General features: G+C 46.5%; 2 protein-coding genes across 9 annotated transcripts in view; one reads left to right on the top strand and one right to left on the bottom strand.

Moving 5' to 3' along the window:
* LOC134949339 (distal membrane-arm assembly complex protein 2-like) overlaps nt 1-18,458 on the top strand; it is a 108,839-nt gene extending 90,381 nt beyond the window's left edge. For 2 of the 8 annotated variants that reach the window (XM_063937841.1, XM_063937844.1), the window contains exon 7: nt 17,138-18,458. In XM_063937841.1, the coding sequence (XP_063793911.1) occupies nt 17,138-17,222 (85 nt within the window). In that variant the 3' untranslated portion in view covers nt 17,223-18,458. Of the gene's footprint in view, nt 1-10,270; nt 10,351-11,807; nt 14,339-17,137 lie in introns of those variants that run through there. The other 6 variants (XM_063937840.1, XR_010183144.1, XR_010183143.1 and 3 more) reach the window with 6 other exon arrangements.
* A 767-nt stretch (nt 18,459-19,225) lies between these two features.
* The window catches only part of BCKDHA (branched chain keto acid dehydrogenase E1 subunit alpha), a 48,406-nt gene continuing 44,960 nt past the window's right edge, over nt 19,226-22,671 (bottom strand). The window contains exons 7-9 of the mRNA XM_063937837.1: nt 21,567-21,708; nt 21,315-21,486; nt 19,226-19,747 (exon numbers count right to left, since the gene is read on the bottom strand). Of these exons, the coding sequence (XP_063793907.1) occupies nt 19,577-19,747; nt 21,315-21,486; nt 21,567-21,708 (485 nt within the window). The 3' untranslated portion in view covers nt 19,226-19,576. The remainder of the gene's footprint in view (nt 19,748-21,314; nt 21,487-21,566; nt 21,709-22,671) is intronic.

The following is a 22,671-nucleotide window of genomic DNA, read 5'->3' as shown; positions in this document are numbered from 1 at the left end:
ATCAGAATTGGCGGCTTTGTCATGTAAAAGCCCTTATCTGATTTTCCATATGGATAGGGCAGAATTGAGGACTCGTCCCCAATTTCTCCCTAAGGTGGTATCAGCCTTTCATCTGAACCAACCTATCGTGGTGCCTGCGGCTACTAAAGACTTGGAGGCTTCCAAGTTGTTGGACGTAGTCAGGGCCCTGAAAATTTATGTTTCCAGGACAGCTGGAGTCAGAAAGACTGACTCCCTATTTATCCTGTATGTGCCCAACAAGTTGGGTGCACCTGCTTCAAAGCAGACTATTGCTCGCTGGATCTATAGTACGATTCAGCTTGCACATTCTGCGGCTGGACTGCCGCATCCTAAATCAGTGAAAGCCCATTCTACAAGGAAGGTGGGCTCTTCTTGGGCGGCTGCCCGAGGGGTCTCTGCTCTACAACTTTGCCGAGCAGCTACTTGGTCGGGGTCAAACACATTTGCTAAATTCTACAAGTTTGACACCCTGGCTGAGGAGGACCTTGAGTTTGCCCATTCGGTGCTGCAGAGTCATCCGCACTCTCCCGCCCGTTTGGGAGCTTTGGTATAATCCCCATGGTCCTTACGGAGTCCCAGCATCCACTTAGGACATCAGAGAAAATAAGAATTTACTCACCGGTAATTCTATTTCTCGTAGTCCGTAGTGGATGCTGGGCGCCCATCCCAAGTGCGGATTGTCTGCAATACTTGTATATAGTTATTGTTTAACTAAAGGGTTATTGTTGAGCCATCTGTTGAGAGGCTCAGTTATACGGTGTGATTGGTGTGGCTGGTATGAGTCTTACCCGGGATTCAAAATCCTTCCTTATTGTGTCAGCTCTTCCGGGCACAGTATCCTAACTGAAGTCTGGAGGAGGGTCATAGTGGGAGGAGCCAGTGCACACCAGTAGTCTAAAGCTTTCTTTATAGTTGTGCCCAGTCTCCTGCGGAGCCGCTATTCCCCATGGTCCTTACGGAGTCCCAGCATCCACTACGGACTACGAGAAATAGAATTACCGGTGAGTAAATTCTTATTTACTACACCTGGGTTAGAGTAATACTGGAGCAAGGCTACATCATTGACCTTCAGAAAATCCCTCCCAAGAAATTTTTCACCAGTGGTCGTTAAAGACACCATTCCTTCATTAAGCTCCTAACGAGTGGTGATCGCAATTCTGGAAGAAAAGAGGGGGTTGGGATATTATTTCAGGTTGTTTCTGTTTGCAGTTAAGATAGAGTCTCGGACACACATTGGTGGTCATTCCGAGTTGATCGCAGCCAGCAATTTTTTGCTGCTGCTGCGATCAACTAGCCCACGCCTATGGGGGAGTGTATTTTAGCTTAGCAGGGCTGTGATCGCTTGTGTAGCCCTGCTAAGCTAAAAAGACTAGGCCTATACCTTCTTACCCTGTGCGATGGATCCAGCGATGATGGGCTCGGCTTTGACGTCACTGCTCCGCCCTCCATTCTCCTGGGCACGCCTGTGTTTTACTCACCACTCCAAATGGTCCGGATCCGCCCTGCACCGCCCTCTTCCTGTCAATCTTCTTTGCGGCCCGCCCTGTGACCGCTTTCTTCTTACGCCGCGACGTAACTCGGCGACCCCTGTCACCGGGCAACGTCGTGCAGGCGCACTGCGGCCGCCGTTCATGCGCATTCCACACCCGTTCGCACAGCAGCGATAAACCGCTGCGTGCGAACGGTTCGGAATGACCCCTATTGTCCTATTCTTTCCAGTCTGGGAAAAACATTGATGTCTGCTCGGATTCTCAGTCATTTTTTGGTCTAGATGGACGAACTGCTAACTAAAATGGGAACCTTGTCCCTTCTTTAGTCCCACTAAAAGGTGATTGCCCAGACTCAGGAGTCACATGGATGGCTAATACAATACCAGAAGTCAGACTTTGCTCTGTCCCAATGAATAGTATCGGGGCCACTATTCAATACCACCCTTCAGAGAGAATTACTGCCAATTGAAAAACATCCTAGATCAGAGACTATATTATTACCTCCTGGATCATGTTTTCCGACTTCGAAAAAGTTAAATATATACATGTCTTCACATGAGGATGTTGCAAATAAAAGTTCTTGTGAAAGGGAACATGGCCTGTTTAGTCAGATCATCTTTCCGTCCCCCTTTTTCTAGTGGCTGATAGTCGACAACCTCAGCAGGAGTCACAACCTAGAACTGGACTATGGGAACAACAGATACTATAGAAGATATGTAAACTGTGGTCCCAGGTGTCATCAAAATTTCACAAAAGATCAAGCAGATGATTCTCAGGTCATTTGATTGGCACCATAGCGGCCAAAGAGGTTTTAGTGCTCAGACATCCAGAATAGCAGTAGGGTCCCACCTGGTTACTTCATCTATGATGAGACCTTCCATATCAAGGTCCTCTTTTTCCATCAGGCTACTGTACGGTCATCTTTTATGGCCTTGCTATTTAAGACAATATTCTTTAAGCTAAAGGAAGGTCCTTCACACAGCCTGATTGAGATTATGCTTAAAGCTGGGACACCTGTTTGTGCTATAGAAATTACTATAGAATTGGTAGTCATATTTCTTGGTGTGAGGGGAGAGGAAACTGGCTTCCTACCCATTAGCAGACCTGGGAGCACTGCCATGTAGGTCTCTCTAATATTTTTCAGGGGGACAGGGCTTGCCCGAGCCCCTGAAAGTTGTATCTAGAGTCTACCTACATAAATCAGAAATTTTTTATTTTGTCTTTATGGAGGTGACTCTTTGGAAGAAGAGGTGTTCTCTGGTGCAGTGCTACCCAAATAGGACCTCGGCTGTCAGGAAGACATATGACCTGTTTGTTCTATATGATGGTCAGTAGCCAGCAACTAAACAAAGCTTTGCCAGGTGGATCACTTCAGTTAATAGTAAGGCATATATATTGGTACCAGATATCTGTTCCTGAGAATAGAAAGGCTCCCTCCTACTGTGTCAATAGTTGTGCGTCCAAAAGGGCTAGTTATGGACTGAAGCAAATATGAGCATACCCTCCCTTGGAGCAGATCTGGAAAGTCCCTGCGGTTGAAGTGTCCTCCAGTGGGATGAAAGAGAATCAGGATTTTTTAAATTACTTTAAATACATTTATAGGAGTCCATTGTGGGGGACACTGCACTCCTCCCTATTTGTTGGTTAGTTCAATTCATATGTTTGAAAACGGTCTCCTTTTTTCTTATGTATTATTGCCCCTGCTATGGGGCTTAGTTAGTTAATAATGGAGTTTCCCTGATGGGAAGGGATCTATAGTGGGAGTAGGCTTTCAAGTTTGTGCAACATGCCGGCGTAATACTGGCGAGACATGCTATTCTCCCCCTGTGGGTGTTCACAACACTCATAGAGGGAGAATATAATCTGTTGCGAGAGCAGCGAGCCACCGTGCCCGCAGCGTGGCGAGTGCAGCAAGCCTGCAAGGGGCTTTCTAGCGCTCGCCCTGCTGCTGGCATACTGGCGGACGGGATCCTGCAGTCGGGACCATGACAGCCGGGATCCCGTCCACTGGCAATTAGTATGTATCCCTGATCCCCCTTCCCACATGGTCACAGTGTTCCCCAATGGACTCCAATAAAAGATATTTAATACAAGTATAAAGATCCTCTACATTTTATTTAAAGAGAACGTACAGGCTTTGAATTAACAAATGTACACATTTTATAATGGATGAAGTACAGTGATTTAGCACAATAAGGAGATTTATGGTAAGAAATTACCGTTGTTAAATCTCTTTCTGCGAGGTACACTGGGTTCCACAGGGATAACATCGGGGGGTGTAGAGTAGGGTCTTGATCCGAGGCACCAACAGGCTAACAGCTTTGACTGTCCCCAAGATGCTCAGCGTCGCCTCCTCTCACAGGAGCTCAGTTTCGTTATCAGTCCAATGCAGTAGCAGGCAAAAGAGACGACAACCGTTAGTAGCCACGTACAACACATTCTCACGTTAGGAGAAGGTATCAGCGGCTAATGCCATACAAACCCAAAGGAGCTAAGTGTGTCAGGGTGGGCGCCCTGTGGAACCCAGTGTACCTCGCAGAAAGAGATTTAACAATGGTAAGTTCTTAACATAAATCTCTTTTCTGCAGCGGGGTACACTAGGTTCCACTGGGATAACATCGGGGATGTCCTAAAGCAGTTCCTCATGGGAGGGGAGGCGCTGTAGCGGGCACAAGGACCCGGCGTCCAAAGGAAGCATCCTGGGAGGCGGAAGTATTGAAGGCATAGAACCTTATGAACGTGTTCACTGAGGACCACGTAGCCGCCTTGCACAATTGTTCTAGGGACACACCACGGCAGGCCGCCCAAGAAGGTCCAACCGACCGAGTAGAATGGGCTTTGATGGTAGCAGGAGCTGAAAGACCAGCCTGTACATAAGCTTGTGCAATCACCATTCTAATCCATCTGGCCAAGGTCTGCTTATTCGCAGGCCAGCCACGTTTGTGAAAACCAAAAAGTACAAAGAGAGAAGAAGACTTCCTAACGGAGACTGTCCTCTTTACATAGATACGGAGAGCCCGTACCACATCCAAAGACCGCTCTTTGCAAGATAAATCAGGAGAGATAAAGGCCGGAACCACAATCTCTTGGTTAAGGTGGAAAGAAGACACCACCTTAGGTAGATAACCAGGGTGTGTCCGAAAAACCGCCCAGTCACAGTGAAAAATCAGAAAAGGTGACCAACAGGATAAGGCACCCAAATCTGAAACCCGTCTAGCAGAGGCAATAGCCAGCAGAAACAAGACCTTAAGAGTAAGCCACTTAAGGTCCACAGATTCAAGAGGTTCAAACGGAGACCCTTGCAAGGCCTCCAGAACCACAGAAAAATCCGAAGGAGCCACCGGCGGGACATAGGGAGGTTGATATGTAACACACCCTGAGTGAATGTATGAACATCAGGCAGAATCGCAATTTTTCTCTGAAACCATACCGACAAGGCAGAAACGTGAACCTTGATGGAGGCCAGACGAAGGCCTAAGTCCAGGCCCCGTTGTAGGAAGGCCAAAAGTTTGGCCGTACTAAACTTGTAAGCGTCATGATTGTTAGAAGCGCACCAAGCAATGTAAGAATTCCAGACCCTATGATAAATCCGGGCTGAAGCCGGCTTACGGGCCTTCAACATGGTTTGAATGACCACCTCAGAAAATCCTTTGGCCCTCAGAACTGAAGCTTCAAGAGCCAGGCCGTCAAAGCCAGCCAGGCCAAATCCTGGTAGACACAAGGGCCCTGAACGAGGAGGTCTGGGCATTGCGGAAGTAGAATAGGATGCTCTATCGAGAGACCCTGCAGGTCTGAGAACCAATGCCGTCTGGACCACGCTGGAGCAATCAGAAGTAGGATTCCTCCTTCTTGCTTGAACTTCCTTATCACCCTGGGCAGAAGTGACACCGGAGGGAACACGTACGGCAGCCGAAAGTTCCATGGAATTGCCAGTGCGTTCACGAACGCTGCTTGAGGATCCCTTGTCCTTGCTCCGAAGACAGGAACCTTGTGATTGTGTCGAGACGCCATCAGGTCTACGTCTGGTAGGCCACACTTGTCCACTAGGAGTTGAAATACTTCTGTAATGGAGGCTCCACTCTCCGGCGTGTACGTCCTGACAACTGAGGAAGTCCGCTTCCCAGTTGAGGACCCCCGGAATGAACACAGCCGATATGGCTGGCAGATGGCGTTCCGCCCACTGAAGAATCCTTGACACTTCCATCATTGCCATGCGGCTTCGAGTGCCACCTTGATGATTTATGTACTTGAACAGGCCTGTTCTGTATAAGATGCTGGGCCAAGGTTAGAGCATTGAACATCGCCCGCAATTCCAGAATGTTTATCGGGAGGAGAGACTCCTCCCTGGTCCACCGACCCTGAAGAGAGTGTTGCTCCAACACCGCGCCCCAAACCCGCAGACTGGCATCCGTCGTCAGAAGGACCCAGTTGGAGATCCAGAAGGGACGACCCCTGCTCAATTGATGGTCCTGTAGCCACCAGCTCAGTGAGACAAGGAGACCATGTGAGACCTGATCCGGTGAGGCAGGCCGTCCCACTTGGCAAGAATCAGCTTCTGCAGAGGGCGGGAATGAAATTGAGCGTACTCTACCATGTCGAAAGCCGACACCATGAGGCCTAGTACTTGCATCGCCGAGTGTATCGACACTCGCAGGCGAGAGAGGAAGCATCGAATCCTGTCCTGAAGGTTCAGGACCTTCTCCTGAGACAAGAACAACCGCTGGTTGTGAGTGTTCAACAATGCCCCTAGGTGCACCATGCTCTGAGCAGGGACCAGGGAAAATTTCTTCCAGTTGATGAGCCACCCGTTGGCTTGTAGAAACTGGACCGTCATATCCAGATGACGGAGGAGAATTTCTGGGGAATTCGCCAGGATTAGCAAGTCGTCCAGATACGGCAGGATCCTGACACCCTGACGGCAGAGCAGGACGTCATTACCGCCATGACCTTTGTGAATACTCGCGGAGCCGTGGTCAATCCAAAAAGTAAGGCCCGAGATTGATAATGGAGGTTGCCAATAGCAAACCGCAGGTATTGCTGATGCAACATGGCAATAGGAATATGGAGGTAAGCATCCTGTATGTCCAGGGAGACCATATAGTCCCCGGGCTCCAAAGCCAGAACAATAGAGCGAAGAGTTTCCATCCGAAACTTGGATACCCTCACAAATTTGTTCAAGGACTTGAGGTTGAGAATGGGACTGGAGGAAACATTCGGTTTCGGGACTAGGAACAGCGGTGAATAGTACCCCTTGCCTCTCTGAGCCAGAGACACTGGCACTACCACTCCTGTGTCCAGGAGGGACTGTACCACCAAATAAAGAGTTCTTGCCTTCACCTGATCCGAATGGATGTCTGTCAGGCAAAATCGATGAGGGGGACATTTCTTGAAGGATATGGTGTATCCGTGAGTGATGGCTTCCCGTACACAGGCCTCGGAAGTGGTCTTCAACCATTCCTGGGTAAACCTTAGAAGTCGGCCTCCCACCCTGGGATCCCCCAGGGGGGAGGCCTGTCCCGTCATGCAGTAGGCTTGTCTGATTTGGAAGCAGGCTGACGGGCAGCCCAGGCACGTTTAGGTTTGGGCTTAGTGGTTTTGGAAGTGCGAGCCTGTTTCGGGTACGCCTGACCCTTTGCTTTACCTGGAGGACGAATGGAACGAAAGGAAGTACTCTTAACCTTCTGGACCGAAGGAGCAGTACTAGGTAGACATGCCATCTTAGCAGAAGCTAAGTCAGCCACAATCCTGTTGAGATCCTCACCAAAAAGAATGTCTCCCTTAAAAGGGAGCACCTCCAGGGTTTTCTTAGAGTCCAGATCCACAGACCAGGACCGTAACCAAAGAATCCAGCGAGCCAAAATGGACGTAGTAGAAGCCTTGGCTGCCAGAATACCAGCATCAGAAACCGCCATCTTAATGTAATGAGATGCTATGACATTATACGAGAGACATTGTCTAGCATTATCAGAAAAATTGGACTGCAGCTCCGCTTCCACCTCCTGAGCCCACGCTTCAATAGCTTCTGCAGCCCAAGTAGCTGCAGTAGTGGGCCGATGCACAGCTCCTGCAAGGGTGTAAATAGCTTTTAAGCAACCCTCCACACGCTTATCCGTCGGTTCTTTCAGAGAGGTGATGGTAGTTACAGGCAGAGCAGAGGACACTACCAGCCGCGCCACTTACTAATCCACCGGCGGTGGTGTTTACCAATTCTTACTTAGCTCCACAGCGAGGGGATAGCGAGCCAGCATCTTCTTGTGAGGTGTGAATTTCTTTCCTGGATTTTCCCAGGATTCCTGACGTATGTCAACTAAGTGGTCAGAATGAAGTAAAACTTGTTTAATAACTGTCTGACATTTAAATCTATACGGTTTCTTAGAGGTAACAACAGGTTCTGGGTCATCATCAATTTGAAGAATCAGCCTGATAGCCTCCAATAGGTCAGGAACATCCACCTGTGAAACAGATTCCCCATCAGAAGCATCTGGATCAGTGTCTGAGGAGTCAGTATACACGCCATCTTCATCAGACGAAGTGTCTGGAACATGGGTGGATTGTGAGGAAGTAATGGCCCGCTTAGAGGACCCCTTGGTTCTAGGCGGGCGAGGGTTCGGTTTTTGTTTGTTCAGTGATTGATTCAATCAATTGCTGTAACTGAGTGGACAGCAGATCTGCCCATGGCAGATTAACCGCAAGAACAAAATGTGGCTGTACCGGCACATGTGGTCCCATAGGGGGCGTAAGTCTGGTTACCAGCGTATTCAATAGAGTAGAGAAAGTAGCCCAAGGTGGGTCATTATGGAACCCTCAGAGCCTGAACCCTCCGCTGCTATGTTTTCCTCTAATGTGTCTGCGGCATCACCACCACGCATTGTGGGATCAGCCGCAGAACCGTTGCCCCTTGAAGCTGACATATCTGAAAGCATAAATCACGAGCAACACCGTACAATATCAGCAGTATAATACCTGACTAAGAACACTCTGTGCAGTGTGATAGCACAAACAGAGGATTCAAGAGGTATACAGTGACTGAAAATCACAGAGAAAAATACAAAATACCGGTAAGTATATCCTGTGAAACACCTATATCAAATAATAACCCTGACGCACTTAGCCCCCCACAGGGTACAGAATATAGGGATAGCAATCTGAGTGAGATACACGGAGCAGATATCACACAGCAGCTATATGCACACACACATAGTCACATGTACAATGCAGAAATTATGACAAGCAATAAAACTGCACTGGACTAGCAATACTAAGTAAAACTATATAGGCTTATAGATATATCAATGCACAGTAAAGACTGGATGTATATCACAGGGTACTTGTACTACATAACCCTGAAGTAATACACTGTTTCTTAACTAACACTGTCTAAAGCCATGTAGAATACTCAAGTGTCCTGTAAATACACAGCGCTGATGATGCAGGCGGCTTTACAGAGGAGGCTTTGCCCAAACAGTCCCAGATCAGCTCAGCATGTGAAAATGGCGCCCAAACGCTGACAGGGAGAGAGAGAGAGAGATGCAGCTCCAGGGCGGGAACATTTACTCTAAATGGCGCCCTGGGGCTGGGGGAGAGGCTACAGGTCAGAGCCTTATCCCCCTGCTGGACTTCACCACCAGGTACTGTGGGCCATAAGAAAACGGTTTGTAGGTATACCGACCTGTGCCCCTGCCCTGGTGGTCTAGTGGGGTCCCTGTACTGACACAGTGTCCACACCAGCGCACGCGGCCCGTTTCCTAATGGCCGCGCCGAATCAAGATTTTCAGCGGGTCCTGCCTGGGGGACCCTCTTACCTCCTCCCTAGATGTGGCCACACGATCCCGGAGAGCTTCGGTGAGTGTGTGTGCCTGACCTGCCGAACTGGAGCCTCCGCTGTAAGTACCCAGCAACCAGGGACACAGGAGTATACAGCGCCGCTGGGGGAGGTGATGGAGCTGCAGCAGGAGATGTCAGACTGACATCTAGCACTGACAGTGTATCTGCTGCAGCCCTTGAAGTCTTCTTTCTTCACTTTAAAAGCTCTTTTCAGAGCAGCCCTGCCTGTTAGCTGCCTGCACTGCACAGAGGCGGGGTTATATAGGAGGCGGCGCTGAGCATCTTGGGAACAGTCAAAGCTTTTAGCCTGTTGGTGCCTCAGATTAAGATCCTACTCTACACCCCCCGATGATATCCCTGTGGAACCCAGTGTACCCCGCTGCAGAAAAATGAGATATTTACATTGCATGCACCATTTGCCATGTAACCTAGATGCCTGTAATGGTAACATGCCATCTCCACTAATCTCTTACCAGTGGCCTGTTTCAGACAAGCTCAACAGGCGCTGATGGGTGTGGTAACAAGGTTAATGGTTATTAGGTCGACCCCAAAAGGTCGACATTGACAAAAGGCCGTCACGGGAAAGGTCAACACATGACATGGACGACATGAGTTTTTTAGTTTTATTTGGTGTCATTTTCTCTGTATTAGTACGTGGAACCCCCATAAATGCACTGTATGCCCTTGCATGGCGAGCGAAGGTGCCTCGCTCCACTACCGCTGCACTCAGCACAGGTTACCGATCCCAACTGGTGTCCACGTGGATAATAAAGTATGAAAACGTAAGAAACAAACAAAAAAACCTCATATCAACCTTTTGTCATTGTTGGCCATATGGTATCAACCTATTGACTGTCGACCTAGTAACTATCGACCTGTCATCCGGATCCCGGCGCTGATTCCCCTCCAACATAAACTTCCCATTCATGTCTCAAACAGGGGAAGCGTAAGAGACTAGAGGAGAGCCTCGCTGTCCTTTACAGGAATTGTGCATCAGGCGAAGGCCGAATACATGGTAAATATGAATTCGATTTTTATTTCAAATGATTTAATCTATTTTAGTTTTGGATGTCGTTCGTTTTTTTATGGGCTATTTTTATTTTTCATTGAATCATTTGTTCCCCCCCCCCTCCCCTCCTTGCCATGTAGCTGTCATACAGTAATTACCATGAGACCCACTACACACATCAATGTCGTTAGCACACTCTGGTGAGGCGAAATATTAATCTCGGTATTCCAGTACATTGCATTATGGAAGAGATCCCTCTATAACCAAGGTTCATTCGGTGCTGAATAATTTAGCTCTGCTGAGACTCTTGGGTTATTCTGAATAATAAACTTCCTTGGGAAGCAGGGAGGAGGCGAATGGGAGAGAGAGGCTGCTGCATCTGCTACTGTAATCATGTAAACAGGAGGAGGTAGCGGGCAGGGAGTGGTGAGGAGACAAGTCATTGAGCCGATGCTGGAATTATCTCTAGACTGTCCCTGTAAGGTAAGCCGTGTGAGTGACAGGAGAGAGCATTGCAAACACCAGGCTCTGTGATCACTGCATGACATATGAAGCCGGTGATATCTCGCTTTGTTTCCCCATTGGAACCTTAATGATCGCCTTGGTGGTCCGAAATTACTTTCTTAAAATATGCAAATATCCCAATCCATCTAAACTGAGTGTGCTGCAGTCCAGAGTCTCAGTGTATCTGCCCCGAGACCTGTAGCTCTACTTTCAGAATTGTCTTTCCCATGGATGTGTAGTAAACGGCGATGGGGTCACATAGAGAAGGCGATCATTGACTTTTTTTTTTGTTGCTCTGGGCAATATTTAAACCAACCTTCATTACGTTGATGGATTGTACTGTGTAGCAACAGGAGCCTCACTGCTGGCATGCTGGATGACTTGCAGTTGCCTGGAGTCAGGCAGCGGACGGCTCCCCGTGTGTCCGCATTTATCTGCCTCCCCCGTGCTTTAAAGATTTTGAAAGATCTTAATGTTTGCAGTAATTGTGCATTTATTATATAAGGGTCTTGGATGTGTCTCTATTTTCTGCAACATGTATTTATTGATCTTAGGTGTTATCAGACTCTTATAAAAAGAAAGTTAATATGGACAATAGTATTTGGGTTTTGTTTTTTTTTATAGTCCTTTAAAACACACAAATGTGACACTGCACAATATTTTCCTCTCTGTATGTTTGTGCTTTTTCATGTGTACTTATTGCCAATACAGTGTTGGCCTATACTGTGAAACATTGTTTCCGGATATTTTTCTTATAGCGCCAACATACGCTGTAGTGCTTTACACTTTGAACCGGTTTCCTTGACATCACAGAAGCATTCTGTGGTCTGGGCAGGTCAGTTGCATCCTGGGTAGGAGTTTAGGCCACAAAATAGCTGCCTACGCTGTGTATGGTAGGTGATAGGGACACTATAAATCTGAATACACACATTACATGTATGTTGTCTTTCCTTACACAGCCTCCAGCCATGATGAGATGCCGGAAGGTGAGCATCTCAGTCATTGCCCTCCTTACACTGCTTGCCCTCAAGATTTACGTGGATATGACTTATACATCTCCTCAACTCAATGACCACTCAATGTACATCTCTCCTGAACCCGACAAGAACCTCCTGGCCATGCTTGAACCTCTAAAAGCAGACAAGGAGTTATCCATGGCAACCCTCCATAACTTGGCACAGAAATTGCGAAAAGCTGTCATCAATTGTGGCGCGTATTGGAATACTGAACAACTGCAATTGCTGGACTTGAAGGGCCCCAGGGCATGGACGTGTAGCAAGGCAACACAACAAATAAAAGCACCTGAACCCTACCCAGACCTCTTACAGAGCTTTCTGTCTCATAGTCAGTGCCGTAACCATAGACTCATCCTAGACCAGCCAGACAAATGTCCACAAAACAGGACTTTCCTTCTTCTGGCCATCAAGTCTTCTCCACAGAACTTTGCCCAGCGACAAGCCATAAGGGACAGTTGGGGAGCAGAAAAGAGTTATGGGGGGAAATATGTAAGACTGGTCTTTCTTCTAGGCACAGTGCCAGGGCCTGATCTCTCTCCTCTTCTGGAGTATGAGAATGAACATTCACATGACCTTCTCCAGTGGGACTTTGTGGACACCTTTTTCAACTTGACTCTTAAAGACCAACTCTTTCTGGGGTGGGCAAACACCCATTGCACTGCAGCCAATTACATACTGAAAGGGGACGATGATGTGTTTGCACAAACTCCCAAAATAGTGCATGTTCTGTCATTGCTGCACAGCCATCGACATCACTCCCTCTACATGGGACACGTTGTGAAGTCAGCCAAACCTTACAGAGACCCGAAAAGTAAGTATTATATCCCCTCATCTTTCTATGTCGGCTTTTACCCACCCTATGCTGGGGGAGGAGGGTATGTGTTTTCTGGATCATTGACACCATGGCTCTACTTGGTGTCCCATTTTGTGGTTCCATTTCCCATTGATGACGTCTACACGGGAATGTGTTTCATGGCTTTGGGTGTGCGCCCGATGGGGCACCCAGGATTTAAGACATTCAACGTACCAGTGGTTCAGAAGTCATCTTCAAACTGCGCTGAAAAGCATCTCCTCTTGGTCCATCAGAAGAACCCCCAAGAGATGCTAAAGATGTGGGGTCAGCACGATGAGACAACACAGCAGTGCTGATACTGGACAGATAAATCCTTATTCCTGTGCCTCTTCTCTCCTGTCCTCCATACAAAAATCTCATGTCTATAACTGATCCTACAAGAACAGCTTATCCTTTTCACAAGACATGTAATAGCAGAGCTGGTGCATATAAACAGCAGTCACTGATCTCCTTTTAAAGGGAAGGGTTCAGTGAAATGGTAAATACACATCGCTCTGTATAGAGAATATCAGTTTCCATAATCATTGCCTCTGTAAGTATTAGTGGCAGCTGCAAGACTACTTCTGCTCTGCCGAAGTCAGAATATACTGGGCTCGATTCAATTCAGCGTGGATTAAATAGGGTCGGGAATTCGCTCCCGGAGGTATGCAATTCAGCGCGCCGTTATGTCGGAGAAGGCGGGTTCTCACAAACTAAACAGGGTGTTTTGTTGCGAGAACCGGCATTCTCAGACTAAAGTGCCATTTCAGCCGCGATAAGGGCAGAAAATAGCAACACGCCAGCACTTTTGTCGGATTTGTGCTTGCACCACTCCGGGGGTGCAAGAAGAAGTCTTCCGTCGGGTGTGACATCACGCTGAATTGAATAGCACCGGGAGCTAATTCCCAGCGCTATTCAATCCGCACTTAATTAAATCAAGCTCATAGAATTCATAGGGGTAGATTTTACTAAAGCTTCTAAAACAGACGAGTACAAGTGTTGCTCATAGCGACCAATCAGATTCTATCATTTTCTAGAACACGATAGAGAAATGATAGTTGTAATTTGATTGGTTGCTATTGGCAACGCAACATTTCATTTTTAGTAGCTTTAGCAACTGTACCCCATGGAGTCCAAAGAATGCCTAGTAGTAACAGCCAGGGCATCCAGCAATCAGATGCTGCTTGTACAGAAAGAAAAATACCAATAATAAGGGCACTGTTGTGGTTTGCTTATGCCTAGCACCTACTAGAAAGGGGATAGTCAGTCCCACAGACATATAAATTAAATAGCAGTGCTGACAAATATATAAAATATCCAATTTAATAAAATCATATGCTATATGGACAATGGATGGGTTAAAAAAAAAAAAATCGTACATTTTATAATACAGGTTGAGTATCCCATATCCAAATATTCAGAAATACGGACTTTTTTGAGTGAGTGAGAGATAATGAAACCTTTGTTTTTTGATAGCTTAATGTACACAAACTTTGTTTAATACACAACGCTATTAATAATATTGTATTAATTGACCTTCAGGCAGTGTATATAAGGTGTATATGAAACATAAATGAATTGTGTGAATGTAGACACACTTTGTTTAATGCACAATGTTATAAAAAAATATTGGCTAAAATTACCTTCAGGCTATGTGTATAAGGTGTATATGTAACATGAATGCATTCTGTGCTTAGATTTAGGTCCCATCACCATGATATCTCATTATGGTATCTAATTATTCCAAAATACGGAAAAATCCGATATCCAAAATACCTCTGGTCCCAAGCATTTTGGATAAGGGAGACTCATCCTGTATATCATAAAAAATAGCTCAAACTATATACACCAGAAACTTAAAGCACTTCCAACCAACAGTTCATACATTATATATATATATATATATATATATAAAAACATTGAAGCACAGAACAATATTGAAATAAATGTGTCTGTTCTTATGTATTCCATCGGAATCAGCAGTCCCATATACAGTCTATTATGATGTTATCCCCTTGTAAGAATAGGCCTGTCCAATGATGTACATAATTACCACAAATGGTCGCTGATCGAGGGAAGTTCTCAGAATGAATGTCCATCATGTGACTTGGAGACCCTCAGTTTTGCACAGTGTTGGTACAAAGGGGATTATTCAGACTCCGGAGCAGTTTTGCTAAACGCACAAAACTGCTACTGATAAAAATCGCATGCTAGGAGCTGTCCAGCATCGCAGAATTGGAAAATAGAGGTAGACCCCTTGCCTACACAGTCAGGCTGCGTGTGCAGGGGGTCCTGTGCCATGTTTCCCGTCACAGGAAACTCAGGAGACATCATTCGACCACCCCCGAAAATGGCCTTGACACACCTGCGTTTCCCGCGCCACTCCCCACCAACGATGTATCATCGACCCCAATGTCAATCCCTATGCAGAATGCAACTGCATGTGCAGTCGGGCGATCTGCGTATATACAAAATTGCAGCCAACTCTGAATAACCCCCAAAGTCCAGTCCAAATAGGCAATGAAGACGAAGGAACCGATGTAATTGGACTTTATAAGCTAAAATAGAAAAACCCAGAGACTGGTTCAGGCACACGGCAACTGTTCTGTAGTAGCGATGGGCGGGTGAATGTAGGTATAGCTGACACGTTTCACTGCCCAAGGATTGTAGCTTTACCTAAGGTGACTTATTGCTGCCCAAGGATTGCAGTCCACTTACAGCGTTTCTTCGTCTCCATTGCCCATTAGGACTGGACTTTGTACCAGCATCGTGCAGAACTGAGGGTCTCCAAGTCACATCATGGACATTCATTCTGAGGAGAACATCCCTCTATCAGTGACCATTTATGGTAATTATGTACATCACTGGACAGTCCTATTCTAACAAGGAGATAACATCATATTATATATGGGACTGCTGTTTCTGGTGGCATAAATACTGTAGAAACAGACATTTATTTCAATACTGTTCTGTGCACCAATGTAATATGTATGAACTGTTGGTATGAAAGTTTTTAAGCTTCTGGTGAATATTGTTAGTTTATTGAATTGAATATTTCAGAGGTTCTCAAACTCGGTCCTCAGGACCCCACACAGTGCATGTTTTGCAGGTAACCCAGCAGGTGCACAGGTGTATTAATTACTCACTGACACATTTTAAAAGGTCCACAGGTGGAGCTTATTATTTCACTTGTGATTCTGTGAGGAGACCTGCAAAACATGCACTGTGTGGGGTTCTGAGGACCGAGTTTGAGAACCTCTGGGATATTTTATAGGTTTATTTATTTAATCAGACGCTGGTTGTGTCTAAACTCTGTGGCGCCCGGCAGAAAATAACTAATTCACATATATATTAGTTAGGGCACAGGATTTGTGTATGAAATGACATCAGTTCTAGGTATCATTGAACCCTTTGAAAACTCATCTGCTTCCACACCTATTTATTGTTAGTGTATCGGAGAGGCTTCCCTCATATATTATGTGGTCTATGTACCAAGCCTTGGAGAGAAATAAAATGGACGGAGATAAAGTACCAATCAGCTCCTGTCATTTTTAAACACCGCCTGTAAAATGACAGGAGCTGATTGGCTGGTACTTTACCTCTGTCCATTTTATCGCTCTCCAAGGCTCATATTTATTAACTGCATAAAACGGGGACTGCCTCTTATTCTGCCCATTATGCAAAAATTAAATTAGGGACAGCGGAAACTGTAAAAACAGATTTATTATATTAAGTCAACAATGTCGTTTTTAGGTATCCCTAATGTTGACATTTTCAGTATATATTCATTTTATCCATGTCGATAAGTTCATCACGTTGACATAAAAACTGGCGACATCCCGAATGTAGACTTAGTAAATGTGGAAACTAGAACTGCATACCATTAAAATATCACTTAAAAGTCCAAACCACTACCAAGTAAGGTCTGTTCCCTTCCATACTTGCCTACTCTCCCGGAATGGCCGGGAGGCTCCCGAAAATCGGGTGACCCTCCCGGCCCCCCGGAAGAGCAGGCAAGTCTCCTGATTTCAGGGGTCCCCCCTGCCCGGCCGCCCACTTAGCGAGTAAAGTGGGCGGTCCGGGCAGGCGATGACGCAATTCTTGTTGAATCGCGTCTTCATAGCCACACCCCCTGCTGTATAATGCCGGTTATAGCGGCATTACACAGCGGGGGGCGTGGCTTACATGATGCAATACTGCAACCACGCCCCCATTCCGCCTCTGGCCCGCCCCCCTCTGCACGTTACGTCACTGCCCGCCCCCCTGCTGAGCCGACCTGGCTGCTCTCTCCTGGAGAGAGCAGCCTAAAAGTCGGCAAGTATGTCCCCTTCATTACCAAGAATTTGACGGCAGATAAGAACCACTTGGCCCATCTAGTCTGCCCCTTCATCTTCTAGATTTGTCCTAAAATACTATATGCTTTATCTTCATTTATTTCTAGTGAGTGCGAGGACCAACAGAACCGTTCCTACGTGTCACTTTCTGTTCAAAGTTTACAGTCGACGTTGATCAAAGTGCTCCTGTAATAGTATAACTGTAAGTTGTAACATACATCCCACTGAAAGCTTAGCATGAGCCCTGAGAGTGAACGTTCTATTCGGAGCGTTTCAAAGCAGCTGCGTTTTCAGAGGTTACACGGGTAATAATATTGAAAGCAAAACCAGGTTTGGTAATGAACATTTTCTGCCCTTTTAAATCCAGTGGCCAAAGACGCTGCTGCTTTAAAATACGTAGCATAGTGAATTTAACCCCTAACCAGTGTCCTCAAAGGATGTGGTCAAATCAAGCCCTTTTCCAGGAAGAAAAACTAGATGTGATGGCAGACAGTAGCCTCTGTACAGATTTGACAGAGCCTGAATGCAGACTGACAGGGCATGCACATTCCCCAGACACTGCATTGGTAAAAGCAGAGGAACACACCCACCAGTGTACATCTGTCCTGGCTATAGAACCCCCATAGGCTTATAAAGTCAAGGTGTTTAGGCTTTCTTAGAATGCACATCCATTCAAGACTCTCATTTATGTCCTAAGTATCACAAATTACCTAAGATACCTCAATTAATATGTTCCCCACCCTTTAGAACTCCTTTATAAAGATATCTATGGCCAATCTTCTATAACCAACTACCTGTACACCAGATTATGGAAATAATGGGTTAAAAGCTCCTAGCTGAGTAGATACTTGACTCCATCAGCTCGTACAGTGGGCAAGCTTTCAGCGATGCATCATCTCACAAAGTCATTAGGATGCAATTCTAGAAAAATATTTTAAATAATTACACTCGGAGCTGGAAACTGATAATTGGAAGACAGAGCCTTCAACCATCATTTGTAAATAGGATGCCAAGAAACGTGTGGTTTGCTTTGTTCAAATCACGCACATGTTACTGCCTCGGACAACAACGGAGTAGAGGGGGTTAATTTATTATATCTAGCAGCTGGCAGGAAAAGGATTCATCTGTAGGGGATGGGAGAAGTACAAGCTATGGCAATGTGGGCAGACACAGAGCAGGAGCAGATTCCAGGTTTTCAGTAATAGAATTATTTATGAAAAACCCATTTAGACATTTCTGTGTGCACTGTCCATTAGTTCTGCATCACAGTAAGAGATTTTATTTTCTGACAGACTAACAATGGGCTCTGTAAGGGATGGTAACATCAGGATACTTCAACCCAACTCTACAGCAAAACGGATCAGTCTTTAAAATACTGAATAACCATTTGTATGGAAGATGTGAATAAAATAAACAGTTTTCACGTTATCCAGCGACGCGTTTTCTCTTTAAATTGCTGACATTCTTATGGTATATTGAATGAAGGAAATAGACGAGAAGATTAGAACACTCGTCCTAAAATAACAGAAAAATAGCTGCACAGCAATCCAGGGCATGCATATTTCTCAATTCCCAAATAGAGAATTTATAATTTATAGCATACAATGCAGGGCAGATCTTATTGTAATAGGTATTGAGACACGATAAGCTCCGCCCCCCACATTGGGTGCCATTAATCCCAGTACCAGTACTCCTCTGGCAGTGATGTCTTCTATGGGTGTGGATTACAAGATAGACAGTCAATAGGTTGGGAGAGTCAAAAGTTCAACATACAAATGGCGGACACGTTTTCTGTGTTCTTTGAACCCTAACCCTCACCCTAGTGCCCAACTAAAACTAAACCTCCGTCAAGTACTGAACCATCGCCTCCGGCGGCCTCTCTCTCTCCCTAGGGCTTAACCCTAACGATCCCCCTAGTTCCTACCCTAACAGTCCTCTTCCTCATCCCAACCAATCCCCTTCGGCGGCCTAACCTTAACCCTCCCCCAAGTGCCTAACCCTATCACAAAAAACCATGTGACTGCCTATTGACTGTCTACCTACTGTTTATCTCCCATCCGGATGCGGTCTTCTACAGCCTAAAGCTGGCAGTACCATGTTCTACAGTCAAATAGGTTTGGTTCAGATACAAGGTACTTGTAGGAAAGTTTCCATATCCTAGAGCACGGTGAATAATGAAGAGACGAGCGACAAGATGTGGACACCCAAATGTGTAAGACATTTATTCACTGCAATCTCTTCACAGATGCCCCAATGTTTAGTGTTCTATTGTAATAGAATAAGTTACATAGCCTGATCTCTCTCACCTGCCATGGCAATCCTACATGTCTCAGGCACAGCAGAAAGACGTTGCACAGTATCTCGAAACACTGACACTTGTTTTAAAACCACCCTCTCCCTAAATAATGCCGATTTTCAGCCACCACGGAAATCAGAAATATAAAAGCTGGAATGAGCAGCCCTGAGGAGGTGACACAGTCTGGAGCGTTGTGCGGCCGTAACAGGAATCTCGGAGTAACAGCATGTTTCTGGCTCCCGCTGGGGAGTTACTTCTCAAAGTTGTCCAAAGGATAATGTTCCCCGTAAATCTTCAAGTGTTTCATCAGAGACTCTTCCTGTTTCTTTAGATGCGCAGGCATCTCGCAGTAGACATCTGAGAACATGTGCTCGATCTTGGGCTTGCGTTTTCGCTCGGCCTCTTCAAAAACTTCCATCACCTAGAAGTACAAAACACTCAGTACATTCCTCATAGTAAGGACTCCCCACATGCACTAACCCACTCTGCCAGACATGCGGGGCGGACTAGCCCTGTGCTGGGCATCCCCCTGCATGTCTGAGTAACGGATCGTAGATGTGCTAAATTTAGCATATCTACCATCAGATCTGAATGACCCCATAGTCCCTGCATCTTCCTGACACTCCATGTACACACACACAGACCCTGCACTGTCCCACTACTCCATGCACACACGGGCCCTGCACTGTCCCACTACTCCATGTACACACACACGGGACATGCACTATCCCACTACTACTGTACACATAGTCCCTGGCACCTTCCCGACACTCCATGTACACACACACAGTCCCTGCACTATCCCACTACTCCATGTACACACACAGTCCCTGCACTATCCCACTACTCCATGTACACACACACACACAGCCCCTGCATTATCCCACTACTCCATGCACACACGGGCCCTGCACTGTCCCACTACTCCATGTACACACACACGGGACATGCACTATCCCACTACTACTGTACACATAGTCCCTGGCACCTTCCCGACACTCCATGTACACACACACAGTCCCTGCACTATCCCACTACTCCATGTACACACACACACACACGCAGTCCCTGCACTATCCCACTACTCCATTTACACGCACACAGTCCCTGCACTATCCCACTACTCCATGTACACACACAGTCCCTGCACTATCCCACTACTCCATGTACACACACACACAGTCCCTGCACCTTCCCGACACTCTATGTACACACAGACACACAGTCCCTGCACCTTCCCGACACTCCATGTACACACACACAGTCCCTGCACCTTCCCGACACTCCATGTACACACACACAGTCCCTGCACTATCCCACTACTCCATGCACACACACAGTCCCTGCACTATCCCACTACTCCATGTACACACCCACACAATCCCTGCACTATCCCACTACTCCATGTACACACACACACACAGTCCCTGCATTATCCCACTACTCCATGTACACACACACACAGTCCCCGCACTATCCCATTACTCCATGTACACACACACAGTCCCTGCACTATCCCACACAGTCCCTGCACTATCCCACTACTCCATGTACACACACACACAGTCCCTGCACTATCCCACTACTCCATGTACACACACACACACACACAGTCCCTGCACTATCCCACTACTCCATGTACACACACACACACACAGTCCCTACACTATCCCACTACTCCATGTACACACACACACAGTCCCTGCACTATCCCACTACTCCATGTACACACACAGTCCCTGCACTGCCCCGCTATGCTAGTGATTCTCAACTCAAGTCCTCTGCACATTTTCCATACTGCATGTTGGAGCGCAGGTCTTTCCATTAATGACTGATACACACTGGATGTCAGACTGTAAGAAGCACAAACACATGCACTTCCCTTACATCTGCCCTGCTTAGTGCTGTGGGACCAGGTAAGTGGCACGGCCCTGGGCAGCACTACAATATAACCTGCACATACAGCTCAGATACAGAGTGGTCCTCACCATTTTGCGGGACTTCTTCCTCCATATTTTCTCTTGCTCCTCATCCCACCAGCCCTTGTGCAGCATGTAGTGTCGGAGCCGGGAAATGGGGTGGTCCTGTTTATCCCAGTAATTGACCTCATCTACAGAACGGTATGCAGAGCTGTCATCGCTGGTGCTGTGGTGCCCGATCCTTCAATACACACGAGCGTTACTTAGCCTCAATCTCTGCAGGTCAGCGGCCCTCATGTTTCCAGCACAACTATAGATTACCTGTACGTCATGGCCTCTATGAGGAAAGGCTGGTTCTCCGCTACTGCTCTGCGTCTCGCCTCTTTGGTAGCATTATACACAGCGAAGACATCATTGCCATCCACACGAACAGATATGATACCATAACCAGGGCCCCGAGCAGCTGTGACAACACACAAGTCAGAGATCTTTGACATCCATTAGTGGCCCGCTGTGTAACAATGCGACCCCCACAAATACCAACTTTATCCTACCTGTGCTATGTAAGTGTAAAGCATTCAGATTCTACACAGAGCTAGAAGTGACAGATGCATATAGTAAACACCTGGCCCCCGAGAGCTGGGGACCTGGGGAGATCACAGATTGGAAACACTGGGGTAAATTTACTGAGATGGGCAACTATCCATCTTAAATAGAACTCCCATCTTAGTAAATTTACCCCACTGTATATGTATTTCACCCACTTCCCAGCGCTCTGCAGAATGGGCCCAGGTATGTCAGGTCTCAGTAACTTGTAAGAATAAAATATAACTTTTCAAGCTGAAAATCCCCCCCCCCCCCCCCTCCCCCTCTATTTAGATAAAGGATATTTCCCTGGCAACAATCATCATAAATTTTACAGCGTAATGCTTAAAGTGTATTCATAGATACAGACACTAGGGGGCAACGGTGCCTATCTTTGTATTACCCACTTAGTGGCTCTGTCCCAGCGGGTATGGGTCGACCCAACTTAGGTCAACCACTGAAGGTCGACATTGCCATTAGGTCGACATGTACTAGGGCGACAGGTCAAAAGGTCGACATGAGTTTTTTTTTACTTTTTGGTGTCATTTTCTCTGTAAAGTGACGGGGAACCCAAATTAGTGCACCTTCTTCACTCGCCATGCTTCGGGCAGGTTACCGTTCCAATCGTAGTCCACGTGGATCGTTAAGTATGAAGAAATCCAAAAAAATGAAAAAAATATGTGGAAAAACTCATGTCGACCTTTTGACCTGTCGACCTAATGATCGTATCCTGTTCCAGCACAGCAAACAGGCTTACAACATGAACAAGCTAATGGGTCACAAATTCCAAACAAATGGAATAGACAATCAGGAGACTGACAATGTGAAAATACCTCCTTAC

Source organism: Pseudophryne corroboree, chromosome 8, assembly GCF_028390025.1.
Source record: "Pseudophryne corroboree isolate aPseCor3 chromosome 8, aPseCor3.hap2, whole genome shotgun sequence".
Lineage (NCBI taxonomy): Eukaryota > Metazoa > Chordata > Amphibia > Anura > Myobatrachidae > Pseudophryne > Pseudophryne corroboree.
Note: the sequence above shows the minus strand (reverse complement) of the source record. Positions and strands in the feature narration are given on the sequence as shown.